We start from the raw sequence: 20374 nt of genomic DNA, 5'->3' as shown, positions 1-20374 counted from the left end.
TGTTATTTAGCTCGTCCTGCTGAAACACAGCCAGGATAGGGCACACTGCAGCACCAAGCAGCTACAAGGTAATCAGATTCTGAGCACTAAACACAAGGCACATGGAATATTTTCCTTTCCTTTTCTTTCTTTTCTTTTTTTAAATTTATTTATTTTTTTGAGACGGAGTCTCACTCTGTCAACCAGGCTGGAATGCAGTGATGCAATCTCGGCTCACTGCAACCTCCGCCTCCTGGGTTCAAGTGATTCTTCTGCCTCAGCCTCCTGAGTAGTTGGGACTACAGGCACCTGTCACCACGCCTGGATAATTTGTTTTTATTATTATACTTTAAGTTCTAGGTTTGTTACATATGTATACTTGTGCCATATTGGTGTGCTGCACCCATTAACTCATCATTTACATTAGGTATATCTCCTAATGCCATCCCCCTCTCCCCCCACCCCATGACAGGCCCCAGTGTGTGATGTTCTCCTTCCTGTGTCCAAGTGTTCTCTTTGTTCAATTCCCACCTATGAGTGAGAACATGCAGTGTTTGGTTTTTTGTCCTTGTGACAGTTTGCTGAGAATGATGGTTTCCAGCTTCATCCATGTCACTACACAGGACATGAACTCATCCTTTTTTATGGCTGCATAGTATTCCATGGTATATGTGGCACATTTTCTTAATTCAGTCTATCATTGATGGACACTTGGGTTGGTTCCAAGTCTTTACTATTGTGAACAGTGCCACAATAAACATACGTGTGCATGTGTCTTGATAGCAGCATGATTTATAATCCTTTGGGTATATCCCCAGTAATGGGATGGCTGGGTCAACTGGTATTTATAGTTCTAGATCCTTGAGGAATCACCACACTGTCTTCCACAATGGTTGAACTAGTTTGCAATCCCACCAACAGTGTAAAAGTGTTCCTATTTCTCCACATCCTCTCCAGCACCTGTTGTTTCCTGACTTTTTAATGATCGCCATTCTAACTGGTGTGAGATGGTATCTCATTGTGGTTTTGATTTGCGTTTCTCTGATGGCAAGTGATGATGAGCATTTTTTCATGTGTCTGTTGGCAGCATAAATGTCTTCTTTTGAGAATTGTCTGTTCATATCCTTTGCCCACTTTCTGATGGGGTTGTTTTTCTCTTGTAAATTTGTTTATTTGTAGGTTCTGGATATTAGCCCTTTGTCAGATGAGTAGATTGTAAAAATTTTCTCCCATTCTGTAGGTTGCCTGTTCACTCTAATGGTAGTTTCTTTTGCTGTGCAGAAGCTCTTTAGTTTAATTAGATCCCATTTGTCAATTTTGGCTTTTGTTGCCATTGCTTTTGGTGTTTTAGAGATGAAGTCCTTGCCCATGCCTATGTCCTGAATGGTATTGCCTAGGTTTTCTTCTAGGATTTTTATAGTTTTAGGTCTAACATTTAACTCTTTAATCCATCTTGAATTACACCTGGATAATTTTTGTATATTTAGTAGAGATGGGCTTTCATCATGTTGGCCACGCTGGTCTGGAACTCCTGACCTCAGGTGATGGGCCCATCTTGGCCTCCCAAAGTGCTGGGATTACAGGCTTGAGCCACCGCACCTGGCCAACGTGGAATATTTTTCTAAAGCAGCCTGTTTGATTCTTTTTGAAAGGTCCTTCTCAGTTTCCCCAGCCTGATACGAGCTCAGCTCTAAAGACGGGACAGAATCTGTGTCATGTCTCAGGAGTGAGGAAAGGAAAACGTTGTTCTGTCACATTCAGAACAATTCTGCAAGGTGGACAGAGGCTGGGCCACAGGTAGACAGCTGGTAAAGAGCCAGTCAAGATGGCATATGCCTGATGTCAAATTTCAAATATTGGACATTTTTCACTAGATCATGCTGCCTCTCACATTGCTTTATAAAAGAAAGTGGTTGCAAACGGCTAGGCATGGTTCCTGACACCTGTAATCCCAGCACTTTGGGAGGCCAAGGTGGGCAGATCATGAGGTCAGGAGATCGAGACCATCCTGGCTAACATGGTGAAATCCCGTCTCTACTAAAAATACAAAAAATTAGCTGGATGTGGTGGCATGTGCCTGCTGTAGTCCTAGCTACTTGGGAGGCTGAGGCAGGAGAATCACTTGAACCCAGGAGGTGGAGGTTGCAGTGACCTGAGATCATACCACTGCACTCCAGCCTGGGAGACAGAGTGAGACTCATCAAAAAAAAAATGTTGGTTGCAGTGGAAGAAGGCGAAGGTCTCTTCATGCCCTGGCATTGTGGAATTCCACACAGAGGCTTGCAAAAGCAGAAGCAGTGTCTTTCTGCTGTCAAGATCTTTTCCATGACTGAATTAAGCAAAATGACATATCTTAATATTCAAAAGGAGCAGAGAACAGAGTTCTGGCTGGGTGTTTCCTGCTCTTTAGATACAGTTTGCTTCCTGGCTTTAAGTTAAGGAAGCTGACTCGCTTTTATTTCTAGAACCTTCTGGCTCCCCTCCAGGCCTAAGCATTTGCCTCAATTATTTCCTAACATTTTGGACCTGGTGATAGGCTGAATAATGGCCCTGCACATGTGTCCACCTTCTGTCCTAAGATCCCAAGTCTATGACTGTTATCTTCTATAGCAAAAGGGATTTTGCAGAGGTGATTAAGTATTTTGAGATGGGGAGATTATCCTGGGTTAGCCAGGTTTGCCCAATATAATCAGGAGGGTCTTCAGAGAGAGAGGCAGGGGCATCAGCATCAGATCTTTCTGCCTCCATCTCCTCTTTAGAGCCAAGCCCCTATCAAGCTGGGGAAATTGTGAAGGGCCTTTTACAAAGAATCAAACAGGTTGCTTTAGAAAACCACTCCACATGCCTTCTGTTTAATGCTTGCAGTCTGATTATGTTGTAGTTGCTTGGTGCTGCGGTGTGCCCTATCCTGGCTGCATTTCTTCACTCCCTTCCCTGCTCACATAGATCCACAGCCCCAGTCGACTGTATCCATGAAAGAACTGAATGGAACAGGATGACTGACAACCCACACCAAAGGTCAAGAGATGTGAAGATAGAAGCGAGAAGTTAGAACGACGTGAGGAAGAGGTCACAAGCTCAGGAATGCAGGCAGCCACTAAAAGCTGAAAAAGGCAAGGAAATGAGTTTTCCTCTGAAGCTGCCAGAAGGAACAAGCCCAGCCAATGCCTTGACCCTAGCCCAGTAAAATTGATTTTGAACTTCTGACTTCCAGAACTGTGAGATAATAAATTTATGTTGTTTTAAGTCACAAATGTATGGCAATTCGCTATAGCAGCAATGAGAAACTAACACAGATTATAACCTCTTTTCTTACTCCCATCCCAGGTTGCCCTGGGGTTAATTCATGATTAAAGATCCTCCAGCTTTGTTCTCTATACTTTCTCTTGTCTTCTCGAGTCTGATCTCCTTCTTGCTCTCCAAGTGCTTCCAGGTTGCATCACTGCACATCAACAGAGCAGTTAGACCTGTCTCTCTCCCCTGCTCTAACCCATGAGGAGTCAGAAGGAGTCTAGTGGGGGTCAGGCAGGGGAGGGACGTGAGGAAGCTAGGAAGGTTAGAGAAGAGAGAAGAAGCCAACATCCCCCACTTTAAGCTTTTGGGTTTGGGAGTCAGAAGAAGCTTTATCTTAAAACAAGGTTTAGAGTTTTGATTTTACCTTGGGCTGGATATTTTCAAGACTGCAATGAGAATGTTTTGGGGACTTAAAGTGAGTGAAAATGTTTTGATTTTCTGGAAGGAACGAGAACATTTATGCTAGCTGTTATGATTTAGTCCAAGGCAAGGGGAAGGACTAGCCCCATGGTGCAGGTTTGAGGGTATGGAGATGAGAAAGAACACAGCTCTTTTCTGATTACACTTTGTGAATTCATCTTGTTCAATAAACCAGCTCCCCTTAGTTTCTACAATAGATTTGAGGTCTTGTGGTCTGGGACCGGGGAATTCCATCCTGGCTGTGACATATTCCCAAGATTTTCAAATCTTTTCCAGTGTCAGATGCACTCTGTGTAGTGGAGGTTGTTTCATGTACTTAACCCACCAAGACTCCTCTGGAGGCAGCATAGCCTGGTGGCTAAAGGTGTAGGTTCTAGACCCTGAATGGGCAAGTCTGAATCTTGGTTCCTACCTTGTGCATTTGCAGCAAATGGGCAAGTTAAAGTCTCTACTGCCTCAGTTTCTTCTGATGTAAAATGGAGAGGATGGTAATACCTGACTCATGGGCTTTTGTGAAGATTAAATGAGATGATCCATGCAGAGCACTTAGCACAATGTCCAGTTCATGATAAGCCCTCAATAAATAGTAGGTATTTTTCTGTCGAAATGCTTTGAAGAGTTTAGAAGAAAGGTGCTAGTCAAGCCAATGCTAGAAACAGAGATTAATTTTTTTTTTTTTTTTTTTTTTTTTGAGACGGAGTCTCGCTCTGTCACCCAGGCTGGAGTGCAGTGGCCGGATCTCAGCTCACTGCAAGCTCCGCCTCCCGGGTTTACGCCATTCTCCTGCCTCAGCCTCCCGAGTAGCTGGGACTACAGGCGCCTGCCACCTCGCCCGGCTAAGGTTTTTTTGTATTTTTAGTAGAGACGGGGTTTCACTGTGTTAGCCAGGATGGTCTCCATCTCCTGACCTCGTGATCCGCCCGTCTCGGCCTCCCAAAGTGCTGGGATTACAGGCTTGAGCCACCGCGCCCGGCCAAAACAGAGATTAATTTTCATTTCCTCACACATTTACTTCTATCCTGCTGTGCCTTGTAAACTGAACATTTTCACATTTTTCTCCTTTGCAAAATACAAACTGTTCCAACAGTTCTCTGCCTCAGACCTGAAGTGTTTTATGCCATCCTTGGGAGGTTGTGAGAGATATTTTGGAAGCACCTTTTTAGAAGCTCTGTTAGTTGAAACTGTTCCTCAAGCTTTGCAATAAATGCAGAAAGTTTCAGTGCTGTCTCACATCCTGGAAGCCGACTGTAGCCTGCAGAGGGCTACTGGGTTAAGCCCAAAGGTGACGATAGAGTCCAGTTCAGGAAGCCGTCTTCTGGCCAGGTAGGGTGGGCATGGGCACACTGGAGCCAGAGGGAGGCCAAAAGAGGGTAGTGAGTGCAGGGGCTGGAAGTGATGAGCCAAGAGTAAATTGAGGTCCGGAAGCTGTTCAGAGGCACAGGAGCTGTTTTTCATCTTGCCTTTGTTCCTGTTGATAGTGAACGTACAGCAACTGTCTTGAAGATGGAGTGGGAGAGTGAGGGGTGCTGACTGAGAAACTGCCTTACAGACCTCCTTCCTCTCTCCATCTACCTCCAAGTCAAATGGAAAGGAATCCAGTGAAATTCTCCCGGCTCCCGTCGTAAAGATGACTGTCCAGCTCTTGTCTTGCTAGGAGAGTGTTCCACTTCTCCTCTTTCCATGAAAAGAAAAATATTTATGTTTGTACAGTGCTTAATTTCAAGAAATTTCATAGATATTATTTCGTTTGAGGAAGGAGAATATTGGGGCTGGGTGAGGCCACAGCAGCCCGGCCCAATTTCTAGTATTTCCCAAATGGAGCCAGAGGTCTGACTCTAAGCTTTATATATGATACTGGTTGGATTTTAGAGTTTCTTAGTTTTTCGAGTTGTGGTAGGAGAAGCACTGTAATCATTATTAATATAGCCACCATGAAACATAGATTTAAAATTCCACTCTGCTAGTTTGAGGTAGCATTAAGATCAGTAGAATGATTTTGAAGGCTCCTGCTTATTAAAGAAATGTTTGAAGAAAAAGCAGCCTGGGTGCGGTGGCTCACACCTGTGATCCCAGCACTTTGGGAGGCTGAGGCGGGTGGATCACCTGAGGTCAGGAGTTTGAGACCAGCCTGGCCAACGTGGTGAAATCCCCTCTCTACTAAAAATACAAAAATTAGCCAGGTGTGATGGTACACACTTGTAGTCCTAGCTGCTTGGGAGCCTGAAGCAGGAAGATCACTTGAATCCAGGAGGAAGAGGTTGCAGTGAGCTGAGATCATACCACTGTACCCCAGCCTGGTTGACAGAGTAGACTCCATCTCAAAAAAGAAGAAGAAAGAAGAAGAAGAAGAAGAAGAAGAAGAAGAAGAAGAAGAAGAAGAAGAAGAAGAAGAAGAAGAAGAAGAAGAAGAAGAAGAAGAAGAAGAAGAAGAAGAAGGAGAAGAAGAAGGAGAAAGAAGAAGAAGAAATCTATTTCAAACATCTTTTAAAAAACCAATTTTAAGATACCTAGATTGTCTAAACATTTATTCTAAAGTTCTATCTATGAAAAACAATCTAGATTTTATAAAAGATTACTAAATCTAACCTATTATAAAAACAGTTAAGTTTATAATAAATATCAAGTTATATTTTTTAGGATCTATATGTGCTTTTTATGATTGGGACACTTGCATTAAGAATAGTACTGCTTATACAGATTTTGTTAAAGAATTAGACTTATTTCACTACTTCATTTCAAAGACTGATAATACTTTTATTTTGGTGTCTTTTTGGCCATATGGAGGATTAATTTAATGGTAATTTTTAGTCAGAAAACCAACCTTCTATCATATCATCCTTATAGGAAAATATAGTGAACTATATCATGTTGTACTCTTTGATAATATAGTTTTCCAGGAATATTCTGGGTAAAATGGTTTAGATAATTTGGGAGTAAATTTCTTTTGCTGACGCTTTTAATTTCGACTACCCATGCAGCAAAATATTTTGCCAAAGACAAATAAATTTCAAGTCTAACAGCGACATTAGGTAAAGCTGAAAATAGGCCTATATTTTGCGAACATAATCACATTGTGACTGAACCTCCTTAGACTTCCTTCTCTAGCCTTGTGGCCAGGATATAATTGCATCCTTCATGGGCCATAAGTCCCAGTGCAATGACAGGTAATTGATTTTGGTGTGGAGGTTGAGGGGTGGGAGAGGGAGGGCTCCTCCCTCACCACATTGCAAGCCTTCCTAAAAAAATCACCCAAATGTCTTTGATGTCCTGAAATCCCTTTCCCCATTACAGCCGACTCCTTCCCAGTAACTCAGGCTTCCTCAGTCAGATGCCCATGCATGATTCTGCTTCTGAATAGGGTCATGTGATGAGACAGGCATCTTATGGAGAGAAGGATGTGAGGGAGCACTCAGCTTCTCAGGGCTGAGGGTCTGGTATCCGACTCCCCAGCATGATATATGGTTGGTCACTAGCAGCAGAACTGTGGTGTCTTCACTGGAGCAGTCCCGCTATGTGCTGTGCATTGGTTCCTGGCTTCATCCTTGCCCAACTCCATTGCCCTCCTACAGATTCTGTGGGTCTTTCCCTAATAAATGACTTTTCTCTGTTTAAATAACTGGGAGGGGATGTAAGTTTTAAAGCTGCCACCAAAATTCTCACTGGTCTACCCTGTTAACCTCAACTTCACTTCTAAGCCAGTTCTTAGCCTTTCCAAATACTTTACTAGTCTTCCCATCTCAGAATTTCCTTATGTACAGGAAAGAGAGCCAGAGGGCAGTTCAGCAAAACAAGATCACAACCTCCTCAGCATCCCCAATTTATCCAGGGACAACAACAGTAGCAAAGATACAAGATCTTGGAGAGAAACCTGCCCAGAACCTACACAAGCAGAGGTAGAAAAGGTAGACTGGAAACCTGGTTTCTCCTTTTCCTGCTGTTCCAACCAGCAAGCCCCTTGCCCAGCCCCTACAAAATATACACCCATTTTTCTTCCAAGATGTGTCCTTTCAAGGTATGGGGCCTGCAGCGTAAAGCTAGTAATTTTTTTTGCCTAGAACAGCTCCGGGACTTCCGCACTGATCCTGCCTACCAGAAAATATCTGCCATTGATAATGCCCTACTAATAATAGCTAACAGTGCCAGGCACTGTTCTAAGCATATTTTGTATATTAGCTGTGATTATCATAACCCTGTGAGGCTGGTGCTAATGTCAACTCCAGCTTATCCACTAAAGACTCAGAGGCCCCGAGAAGTTAGAGGAACTTGTCCAAGGTCACAGTCAGGAACTTGAGGGGTCAGAATCCAGATCCAGGTAGCCTGGCTCAATACCCCTGTGCTACAGCACTGCCACTTTTCTCTGCCTCTACAGGTGCTGTGCTCCAGCAATGTTCAGGTGAAGCACTTTACTTTTCCTTTCGTGATGTGTGCTTTAATTATAATGAGACAAGATGGATTAAATTCACTTTCATGATTGTTTCCTAGAAGGCAGCAACTGCTTTAGGGAGTGGCTGAGGGCTGGAGATAACACGGACCTCCATGGTGAGTCGGTAAGACCCATCAATCAGGCGCAGCCCGGGGAGGAGGCAGACACTGCAGGGAAGATGGCCACCAGGAGCAGCTGAAGGAGCCAACTGCTGGATTAAGGGAGATTGTATGGCCTCCCCTCCCATTGTAAGATGAAGGAGGTACAATGTCAGGAGGATCATAGAAATCTTAATCTCCACTCTGTGGGACTGGTACTTCAGAAGCCCTAGGCAAATACTTAAGTCATTAATAGGCTTAATATAAAAGCTTAGCTATTACCTACAACTCAAATATCTTGGAAAAATGTTGCCCCGCAAAGGGTTACACAATATTACTTCTCTAAGTGAGCTTTAGCTTAGATGTGGGAAATGGTCTTATATGCAGAGAAATTTCATTAAAGTTTTAATAAGTATTTTTCCACATTTATTTCACCTTTTCTTTTTTCCTTCTGGATAGTGGTGTTCTGGTTCCCTCCCTACAGCCCCCTTTTAACTGTCCACTTGTCCAGTTACCCACCTTCTGTAGGAAGTATTCATTGACTGGGAACTGCAAACTCGGTGATTTAGCCACTTCCCCTCAGTTGAAAGTTGCTATGTCAAGAAAAAGAACCTGTGCAATTAGAATAATTGGAACTTTTCTACCTTAAAGATGTTCATATACCTGGGTTCTAAGCATGGGAGATAGTAGTGGTAAGTAATGTATGAGCTTTTTGAGGAGGTAGGTGAAGATGAGATCTGGAACTCAAGAAGGAGGGTTAAATTTAAGCAGAAGGAGGGTAACCTCTTCCACTGTGAAGGACTGGAGTAATGATTAGAGGGCAGTGGCTCTCAACCTTGACTACACCTTAGAATCACCTAAAGTGAGTTGTTGAAAACCCCAATGCCTGACTTACACCAAGACCAAGTGATACAATTAGGCTTCGTGTCCCCACCCAAATCTCATCTCGAATTGTAATCCCCCAAATCCGTATAACCTCCCCAAGGGAGAGACCAGATGGAGGTAATTGAACCATAGGGGCGGTTTCCCCCATGCTGTTCTCGTGCTAGTGAGTGTGTTCTCACAAGATCTGATGGTTTCATAAGGGACTGTTTCCTCTTCTCTTGGCACTTCTTCCTGCCGCCTTATGAAGAAAGTGCCTGCTTCCCCTTCACCTTCCACCACGACTGCAAGTTTCCTGAGGCCTCTCCAGCCATGCTGGACTGTGAGTCAACTAAACCTCTTTTTTTTTTTTTTTTTTTTTTGCATATTACCCAGTCTTGGGCAGTTGTTTATAGCAGTATGAAAATGGAATAATATACCAAGCAAATCAGAATCTCTGGTATCAGAGCAGACATTCATATTTTTAAAGGTCTTTGGGTGATTCCAGTGTGCAGCCAAGGGAGAAGCCCACTGATGTAGCAGTATAGCAGGGCAGCAGAAGATAAGGCCCATCTGAGTTTGGATCCTACAGAATTACAGTGGTCCTGTTATAAAGAGTAATGAGATTTGTCTTCAGTAGTATTAAGCACTCACAGATTTGTATTAGAGATGTCAGAAAATAGGATTGAGGTTTATAAATGTGGTGTGTAGAACACAGACAATGGAGTTGAGAGTGTTGGCTCAACTAATTAAATGTTAGTCCAAGAGATCTTGATTTTGAAGCAAAGTGAAGGAGCTTCCTTTTGGTGGCAGACAGGTGGACAGAACCTGTAGGCCAAAGGATTGAAGCTGTTGATGAAGGTGACAAGGGATGGTCTGGGAGCAAATAAATAAAAAACTCTTCTTTCAAAGGCAGCTGTTTCTGTGTATGTCACTTTACCCTACCTGATTAAAACAAATCTGGGTACAAATGTTGAAACAGTATTAAACATTTCAGCATTTAAAATGAAAGACAATGTTATTTCCCATTCCAGCAGTTGATTACACATGATTTGAATGGGTTCTCTGTGTTCTTTCAACAGTGTATGGGGCCTTGCTGTCATTATATGATCTCTGGCTAGACAGCATTTCTGTATGTATGTTTTGTTGTTTGGTCAGTAGATCTTTGCACATGCACTGCTGAGGTTTGTACGGGTGAATTCAGTACTTTCTGGGTTGGAGTAGGCATCTTTAAAGCCATCTTTGGCTCCAGTCATACTATTCTAGAAATCATAGTATCATTTTGGCACTGTTGATTACTCCATCTTTGAAATTCCCTTTCTTGGTTTCCATGACACCACAATATGTTGGATTTTCTTCTACTTCTCTGATTGCTCTTTTAAAAAAACTCCATTGGGCATTCCTCTTCCTCTGCCTATCCTGTATTTTTATTTGAAAAGCATTTATTGAATAACTGATACATACACGTATGTAACGAACGTTTTCAATGAAAAATGTAGGTTTTTCCCACCTCTATTCCCCAGTCGCTAGACTTTTACTTTGGCAGAAATATGTGTGTCTGTATCTCTGTGCGTATATGCACACGTAGAAAACACATAGGAAATATCCAGACACATACATGTACATACAATTACACATATATGCAATATATATAATATATATGTAATATGTGTATGTATACTATATGTAATATATATGTGTATAATATATATGTAACATATATATGTGTATATATATGTTTGTTTGAGATGGAGTTTCACTCGTTTCCCAGGCTGGAGTGCAATGGCGTGATCTTGGCTCACCGCAACCTCCACCTGCCAGGTTCAAGCGATTCTCCTGCCTCAGCCTCCCAAGTAGCTGGGATTACATGCATGTGCCCCCTTTCCCGGCTAATTTCGTATTTTTAGTAGAGACAGGGTTTCTCCATGTTGGTGAGGCTGGTCTTGAACTCCTGACCTCAGGTGATCAGCCCGTCTTGGCCTCCCAGAGTGCTGGGATTACAGGCGTGAGCCACCGCGCCCAGCTACAATTAAATATTTTTGCTCATAAATGCTAGCATACCATAAACCTCGATTTATTTACTCATTCATTCAACAATTTATTAAGCATCTATTCCATGCCAGACACTGATAGGAACTGGGAATACCATGGTGAGTGAAGCAGATGGTCTTTCACAGAGTTTATGTTGGAAGGAATGGGCAATAAAACAGTATAAAGGCAAGTAAGATAATTTCCAATAATGACAGATGATTACAAATTAAAGCGTGATAATGTGAGGAGAGGGTGGAGAGGAAATATTACATGGGGTGGTCAACGAATGCCTCTTTGAGGAGTCAGTATTTGAGTTGAGACAGCATCTGAATAACAAAAAGCCAGGTTGGGAAGATCTATGGGAAGAGCATTCCAGGAGTGGAAATAACGAGGGAAAAGGTGAGATGTGCCAGAAGAAAAGAATAGAATCAAGGATGACTCCTTAATACATATAATCACATGCTTTGCTTTTTTCATTTAACAACTTATATGAGACCTGGTTCCACACCTGCCATAGATAAAACTGTTTCATTCTTTTCAGCAGCTGCATAGAATTCCATCACAGGGATAAACCAAAATGCATTTAATTGGTCACATATTGATTGATATTTAAGAAATTACTAGATTTTTGATAATCCAAGTAATGCTGACATGAGTATTTTTGAACGTTCATATTTTCCCACAAGCAAATACATTTGTAGGGTCAAATCCTGGAAATAAAATAATTGAAACAAATAATACATGCCATCTATTTTAATTAATATCGTCCACTTTCCCTGTATAGAAATTGTATAAATTTATACTCTCATTAATAACATGCAGGAGGGTCTGTTTCACCCTCCTGCTCTATGTTAGTCATCTTTCAGTGTTGTTAATTTGACAACTTCATAATTTTATTTTGCATTTCTCTTATGAATGAGATTGAAACCTTTCCACTACGGGCTATTTATATTTCCTTTCTTATAAACAGTCCATTCATAACTTTGCCATTTTTTGGAGTTTTTTACCTTTTTCGTATTAATTGGCAAGAGCTCTTTATGTATTAATGAAATGAGCCTCTTTTATTCATTGCATGTGAATTTCCAAGTTTCTCTTTTCTCTTTTCTGTTTGCTTAAAGTGGCGTCCCATGGAGAAAGCTTTGGTTTATTTTTTACATAATAAATTTCATGTTTTGTGTTATGCTTAGAAATTCAGTTCATTTTTTTCCCCCTTTTTTTAGTGTTAATGCCCCTCAGGGTCTTATGTTGAAGCTACTCTTCTAACTGCACTTACTCATTCTGGGAGATCTTAGCCATGCAAATCTCATATATGCTGGTGACTTCTACCAGCTATGGCAGTTTTTAACATGCTGGTGACTTCTACCAGCTATGGCAGTTTTTAACATGCTAGTGATTTCTACCAGCTATGCCAATCTCTAACATGCTGGTGACTTCTGACGGCCACGTCAGTCTCTAACATGAGCATTTCTCTACCCAGATTCTCCTGATGCACATCACATAGACTGCTGACTGTGCTACCCTTTGTCAACATGATCAACAGCGAACATATCACCTCCACCTTGTCCTTCCTTCACACTGGTTGCTTTCCTTGTGCTCTCCATCTCAGTGAGCCCAATCTGTCATCTTTTCCAGGACAGAAACCGATTTGTCATCCCTTGCAAGACTGGCAAGATCTGGTTTCCATTTGTTCCTCTAGCACAACTTCTTAATATTTGCAACACACACAACATCTCTCCCAACTTTCTGGGACTACCAATAAGAACCATCACTACCAATAAGAACCAATCATATTGACTAGTTTCCATGTTCTCTTTTGCCTTGGGGCACTTGCACATACTGTTCCCCTGCCTGGACTCTCCTCTTTCAGCTTTCTTTGTCTGGCTCTAGTTATTCCTCCTTACTTTAGATCTTACACCTTACTTATTCCATAAGCTTTTCCTGATGCTTCCACTACCCAAGTTTTGCCTAGTTTTTCCTGCATAATCTTCTATTTCCTGCCTTCATAGTACTTATTTCACAGCAATGCAATTGCCTGTTTATTTGCCTGAATCTCCTAGATTTTCAAACTCCATATAAACCTCACTTTCATTTCTTCAATAATTTGCATAGGTGCTAGGAATACAGTGGCATCTTGATCACTGTTGAATTCTTAACTGTTTAGGTCTTGGCATGGAATTCAATCAACATGTATTTATTGCAAATATGGATGAATAAATAAATTCTGGAATTTTCCTAGTGTAACTCACATTTGTACTTAAGTTTTGTGCCAATTTGTGTTCTTTGACATACCAGCATATGTTAGTGTAACATTGTTTAGAAACAGTTACGTCAAGTGAATTTATTTGCTCATTAATTTTTTACAAGACAGTGTGGATTGTTATTTTTTCTCTTAGTGTGTCTTTATTAATGACAAGGTTTCCTTCAAGCTAGTGGGGGATTAAAATACTTTGTGTAATGCTATTCTTTCTTTTTTTTTTCTTTTTTTTTTTTTTTTTTGAGAGGGAGTTTCGCTCTTGTTGCCTGGGCTGGAGTGTGCAGTGGCACAATCTCAGCTCACCGCAACCTCCCTCTCCTGGATTCAAGCGATCCTTGTGCCTCAGCCTCCCCGAGTAGCTGGGATTACAGGCGCCCACCACCATGCCTAGCTAATTTTTGTGTTTTTAGTAGAGATGCAGTTTCATTATGTTGGTCAGGCTGGTCTCAAACTCCTGACCTCAGGCGATCCACCCACCTTGGCCTCCCAAAGTGCTGGGATTACAGGCATGAGCCACCGTGCCTGGCCAGTGTAATGCTATTCTTATACCACATATAGCCCTCAAGCCACTCCTCTAAAGCTCACTCTAGTTCCCCTTCACATAAGTCCAGAGCTATTGGTGAGAAGACTGTTTTCAGGAAAGTGGGATTCAGACCTGTATCCTGGTGATAAGAAGTCTCTGATTCATTGACAGGTATCCAAAGAATAATAATTTTTAAAAATATATAAAAGTAATATACTTTGAAAATAATTATGCAAAATTTGAAAAATTTGCACTAAAGAAAATAAAAATTACCCATAGTCTTATCACATAGAGATGGAAATTATAAACGTTTTGATGCTTTTAAAAATCCAGTCTTCTGTATATTTGTGTATATGTGTACATACATATACTTGTTTTTTGGGGGTCATTAGTTCTACCTCTTGAAAATTTTATTCAGCAGTACATCATGGATATTTTATCAGTGAAAAATACATCATGAGAAACCTTTTCTGCATATATTTTAAGTGTTCCATTATATTTATTTAATTATTATCCCAATATTGAACCTGTACATTGCTTTGCATTTTTAACTAATATTAGGATACTGCAATTAATGTCCTGATATAGTTAGGCTGTGTCCCCACCCAAATCTCATCTTGCACTGTAGCTCCCATAATTCCCGTGTGTTGTGAGGGGGACCAAGTGGGAGATAATTGAATCATGGGGTCAGTTTCCCCCATACTGTTGTCATGGTAGTGAATAAGTCTCATGAGTTCTGATGGTTTTATAAGGGGTTTTCTCTTTCACTCGGCTCACATTCTCCTTGCCTGTCGCCATGTAAGATGTGACTTTGCTCCTCATTCACCTTCCGCCATGACTCTGAGTCCTCCCCAGCCATGCGGAACTGTGAATTAATTAAACTTCTTTCCTTTATAAATTACCCAGTCTTGGGTATGACTTTATTAGCAGCATGAGAACAGACTAATACATGCCCCTTACAAAAATATTTATTCATATCTCTGATTATTTTCTCAGTATAACCTTCAAGAAATGGAATTAGTGGATCTGAGAGGACAATACTTAGTAAGGACCATGATTTAAAAGAAGAAATGGAGCTCCTCAAAGACTGTCTTATACTGGCCATCTAAGAGTGCTCTTCACATCCTAACTTTGCTGACACTGAAAACTGTTTGAGGAATTCTTTGTAAGTTTGATAGGAACCAAATTATATTTTATTGTCTGAATTTTTTGTTACTAATGAAGTTGAAACAAAAAATATTTTATAAAGTCATCCTGTAAATTGTTTGTTCATCTCTCTTACCAATTTTTAAAATTGTGATGTTCATGTTTTTCTTTTCTTTTGTTTGGTAAGAATAATTACATTAGCCATTTTATTGTTATATTTGTTGGAATTAGATCTCTAGTTTGTCACTTGCATATATATATATATAATTTTTGTGTTTTTAGTAGAGATGGGGTTTCATTATTTTGGTCAGGCTGGTCTCGAACTCCTGACCTCAGGCGATCCACATACATATATATGTGTGTGTGTGTGTGTGTATGTGTGTGTATATATATATATATATATAAGTGGACACTACAAGACCTTGATTTTTTATATATGTGTATATATATATACACACACACACACACATATACACACACACATACACACACACACATATATATACACACACACACATACATACACACACACATCATATATCTGTTTTTTTTGGGGGGACAGGGTGTTACTATGTTGCGCAGGCCGGCCTTAAATCTTGGCCTCATGCAGTTACCTTATACAGCCTCCTGAGTAGCTGGAATTACAGGCATATGCTGTCATGTCTGGAAACATATCCTTTTTTTTTTTTTTTTTTTTTTTTTTCTGAGATGGAGTCTTGCTCTATTACCTAGGCTGGAGTGCAATGGCATGATCTTGGCTCACTGCAACCTCCGACTCCTGGGTTTAAGCAATTCTCCTGCCTCAGCCTTCCAAATAGCTGGTATTACAGGCACCCACCACCACCTCCAGCTAATTTTTGTAGTTTTAGTAGAGACTGGTTTCATAATATTGGCTAGGCTGGTCTTGAACTCCTGATCTCATGATCTGCCTGCCTCGGACTCCCAAAGTGTTGGGATTACAGGCGTGAGCCAACATGCCTGGCCAACATATACTTTTTAATAAACACAAGAATTAAATTTTTCTGCAATCAAACCCATGAGACTTTTTTTTTTTTCTGTAACTCCTTTTGCCTTTGTGCTTAGATCATCTCTTCTCAATTCGGAGACAAGTTATATTTTTATTTTTAATATATATTTTCAAAATTTTAAAAATGGTTTTGTATTTTACATTTAAATGTTTGATGCACATGACATTTACTTTGATGCATATCTTAAGGTGAATGCTCAAGTTTATTCTAAGTCATGATTTTGTCCTTCCCACTTGGTTTGCGCTAATGTCTTCACCACATCCTGCCTCATTCCTCCTTTCCCTTCTGCATCCCAGACACATCCGGCTAAGAACCTTGCATTCTCATCTGCGGACTTTTGCCACAATCCTTTACCAGCCCCATCATCTTTACTCTGTCTTCCAGTGCTATTGTCAGTTCACCTTCCTAGTGTATCACTCTGTTAGTATTATGCTTCTTTCCCCCAAACCAAGAGAAAGAAAGCCAAAATGCAATTCAAGGTCCCCTGCGTATCTTCCCAAAGTCACTGTCCATTAGTGTTACCATATCAGTTACCTGAGAAAAGCATCAGTCATTCTAATAGGAAGTTTATATGCTCATTACCTCTACAAAGCATCTTTCACGTCACGTCCCAAAAAAGTGGCTCCTTGTGGGAGAGAGTGTCTAGAAAAGCCTGTGGCCCAGACCTTCTACCATCTGACTTTCTGCATTCACAGACAGTAATTACCCGGAGTCAAATTAGTGAATAGGCCTTTCAGTTGACTTCCAGATGATTTAAGTCAAGGCAAATCAACCACTGTCTCCAAGTCATTTCAGATAACCTAGCCTCATCCAGCAAACCTTCCCCATTAATGCCACCTGTGTCAATTCCCCATTTGACATTCCTCATGCATTCAGTTGGCACTAGATTATTGACACTTATTTCCTCTTGTACCCTTTTCAGTGATCCTATGTATCCTTGCATGTTCCATCTTAAGAGATCAGACAGCAGGAAGGAACCTTACAGATCATGGAGTCTTGCCCTCATTTTACAGTTGAGGTCACAGGCTGGAGAGGCAAAGGAAGGACCCAAGGGCATGGACCTCAGCAACTCTCAAGTCTCCTGGAGTCTCCTTTCCTGTACTCCCTCTCCTGCTAGCCTTCCTCTGGGCTCTGGCTGGGACCTCTTTTCTTGTCCCTGTATACAATTTCCCAGGTGATATTGCCCACCTTTAAGGTCTCAGCAGCCAACTATAATTCCAAATCTATCCCCCTCTTTAATCTGTCTCCTGAGTTCTGGATGGGTGTGTCTGCCTCCTCAAGCAGCATCTTCACTGCTTTGTCTTAGCAGCATTTCAACTGGACATGTTCAAAACAGAACCCTGCCACCACCCCTTTCTCCCCACTTGCTCCTGCTCCTGTATTCTCAGCAACGGCACCACCATCCACCAAATAACTTAGATTAGAAGTGATCCTTAACTCCTCTTTCTTCCTCACCCCTCATTCCAATCAAGGGCCTGTAGCGTTCACTTCCAGCACATCTCTGGACTCTTTCCATGTGGCTTGATCCCCTGTGCTGACACCCTGGTCCAGGTTCCACCACCTCTCTCGGACTATGCCAACAGTTTCCTAAACAGGTCTTCACCTCTCGGGTCCATGGGCCACCCTGCAGCCTCAGTGACCATGCAATGGAGGCAGGCCATCACAGCCCTCCCTGAATACAGATTCCTCAGCTGTTTCCAAGGTCCCTCCCAACATGCCCCAGCCCCTGAGAAGCACTTTTGCTTGGAGCATTCTGCCTCCTTCTCTTCACCTGGTTAACCCCTACTTATCTTACAGTTCTCCGCGTAGCTGTCTTTCTCCCTAAAATACTTCCCCTGACTCCCCTCAGCCTCAAAAAGGCTAGCAGGGGTAACGTGTCTTATGAGCCAGTCCACCCATCTCTGGTTTACTCCTCACATCTGGCCTTCTCACCTATGGGTCTAGGAGCCTCACGAGGCCAGGAGCTGTGCCATCTTTATCACCACCAGCCCCGCACCTTGCACGGGCTCCAGTACACAGGAAGAAACTCAGCAAGTATTTAGGGAGCCACTAAACCCAGGTCTCGGGCTCTAGGCCACAATGTCTTGGCAATTCAAGGGAAGAGTGGAGGATGGGGCAACAGCTGGGAGGCTGTCCTTGTGACATTTCCGAACTCTTTCCTGAATGCAGTCCTTGAGTCCCGTTGGTGACTTTCCCCATGCAGACCCCTCATGATGGAGAAAACCACAGAGCGGAGCCGCCCCCTCTGCCTGGTCCGGGCCTGTATTCAGAGCTCGCCAAGATCCCCGCTTGGGGCTTGGCCTGGCCGCTGGCGCCCCAGCACCCTGTGCAGGGCGGCGGTGATCTCGCGGTTGCGCAGGCTGTAGATGAGCGGGTACAGCAGCGGCGTGACGTTGGTGTAGACCAGCGCCAGGGTGCGGTCCAGGCGCGGGGAGTAGCTGGCTCTGGGCCGCACGTACATGAAGGTGGCGCAGCCGTAGTGCAGGAAGGTGACTGTCAGATGCGAGGCGCAGGTGGAGGCGGCCTTGCCCCGGCCTTCAGGGCAGCGCAGGCGGCGCAGGGCAGCGGCGATGGCGCCGTAGGAGGCCAGGATGAGCACCGAGGGCAGCAGCAGCAGCACCAGGCAGGCGCCCAGCAGGGGCAGCTCGTCGGCGTAGCTCCGCGTGCAGGCCAGGTGCAGCAGCGCCGTGATGTCGCAGAAGAAGTGCACCAGCAGGCGGGAGCCACAGAAAGGCAGGTGGAAGACGGCCACCGTGAGCCCCACGGACACCGCCAGTCCCCCGAGGCAGCAGGCCAGAGCCAGTCGCGCGCACAGCCCGGGGGTCACCACTGCCGCGTAGCGCAGCGGGTGGCAGATGGCCACGTAGCGGTCATAGGCCATGGCGGCCAGCAGGAAGCACTCGGCCCCGCCCAGAGCCACAAACATCTGCATCTGAAAGGCGCAGCCCAGGAAGGAGATGGGGCTGCCCCTGCGGTGGCCCGGAGGCGTGCTCAGGTCGACCAGGGAGCGGGGCACGACCACCAGCGTGTAGCAGAGCTCGATGGCTGACAGCTGGCACAGGAAGAGCAGCATGGGCTGCCGGCTGGGCATCGAGGCCACGGCCACCAGGATGAGTAGGTTCCCGCCCAGGGTGGCCAGGTGCACCCCCAGCAGCAAAAGGAAGAGCACGGGTCTCAGGTGCGGGAACTCGGAGAAGCCTTGAAGGAGAAAGCCGCAGGGCACGGTGGCATTGCTGGGGCTGTCCATGCACGAGCCCGCCCACAGGCACCTGCGGGAGAGAGTCACAGGAGGGGAGAGCTTGTTGGGTACGCATGCTCTGGCCCTGCGTGTGGAGGAGGAGTCGGGTGGAAGGTAGAGGCTGGACCAGGAATGGTGCCTGCAGAGAGGTCGCAACAGTTCTTGGGTCCATTCCCAGTCCACCACTCCCACTCCTTCTCACAAGGAAGTCTTAGTGACTTGTTCAGAAAAATAGTTCAGTTTTTGCTGCCTCCTGGACAAGAATTCCTATAGCTGCTTTCTCAATGTGCTCTTTCAAAAGAAACCTGGATTTTAGCCGGACAAGAATTCCTATAGCTGCTTTCTCAACGTGCTCTTTCAAAAGAAGCCTGCATTTTAGCTCCTTTCCTTGCAATCATCACTCCTGACCTCTACTTACAAAGAATTCATGTGCCTCTATAGTCCAGTTATTATTTTGTGGGTCCTATAGGGCTGTGAGTATTGTGTCTGCTGCAGCCTGAGACATTTCCTTCCCCATGGCAGGAAATGTCTTTAGTTTCCGCTTCTGTCTCCTCCCGCCTTCCCTATTCTGTCATTTCTCAGTTGCCTTCTGTGGTGTATCATAGAATCACAAAAACATAATGCAGGTGAGGGCCTTAGGGATCATCTCATGTAGCTTCATAATTTTAAGGAGGAAAATAAAGTTCGGGTTGGGGGGAAAGGGGATTGTTGAAGGACGGATTGCTCACAGGAAGTTAGGAACAGAATCTGCATTCTGAGGCTGAATCCAGAACTTTCTATGACCCAGGTCCTGAAAAAAGGTCACTCAGGTCAAGGCAATCCATATTTATTTAGTTTTAAGTAGAGACCCAGATCTGTGCCAGGCTCTGGGGCAGGCACTAAGGCAGCAGAACACACTTTGTGAGAAGACTTCCCTGGGTGCATCAGGAACGACATGTCCCTAACATTTTTATTAATGCTTTGTCAACATGAGAAAAGGTGACGTGTATTTGTTCTAACTTGACTTTCAGTTAGCAGTACATTCCAAATTTGCCATCGGAACACAGTTTCATTCTAAGCATTATACGGTGACTCATTTG

General features: G+C 43.4%; 1 protein-coding gene across 1 annotated transcript; it reads right to left on the bottom strand.

Moving 5' to 3' along the window:
• Nucleotides 1–18259: 18259 nt before the first annotated feature.
• LOC126951048 (olfactory receptor 10AC1) lies at nt 18260–19404 on the bottom strand. Its single transcript, XM_050784931.1, has one exon. It carries the CDS (start codon nt 19302–19304, stop codon nt 18324–18326), a length of 981 nt encoding a protein of 326 aa, XP_050640888.1. The 5' UTR covers nt 19305–19404; the 3' UTR covers nt 18260–18323.
• Between the last annotated feature and the right edge of the window lie 970 nt (nt 19405–20374).

The sequence above is a fragment of the Macaca thibetana genome, chromosome 3 (assembly GCF_024542745.1).
Source record: "Macaca thibetana thibetana isolate TM-01 chromosome 3, ASM2454274v1, whole genome shotgun sequence".
Taxonomy (NCBI): domain Eukaryota; kingdom Metazoa; phylum Chordata; class Mammalia; order Primates; family Cercopithecidae; genus Macaca; species Macaca thibetana.
The sequence above is the reverse complement of the archived record's forward strand: the minus strand, read 5'-3'. Positions and strand labels throughout refer to the sequence as shown.

What these genes read in the sequence shown, in the direction of transcription:
- LOC126951048 (XM_050784931.1), bottom strand. Translation starts at nt 19,304, where the DNA reads ATGGACAGCCCCAGCAATGCCACCGTGCCCTGCGGCTTTCTCCTTCAA.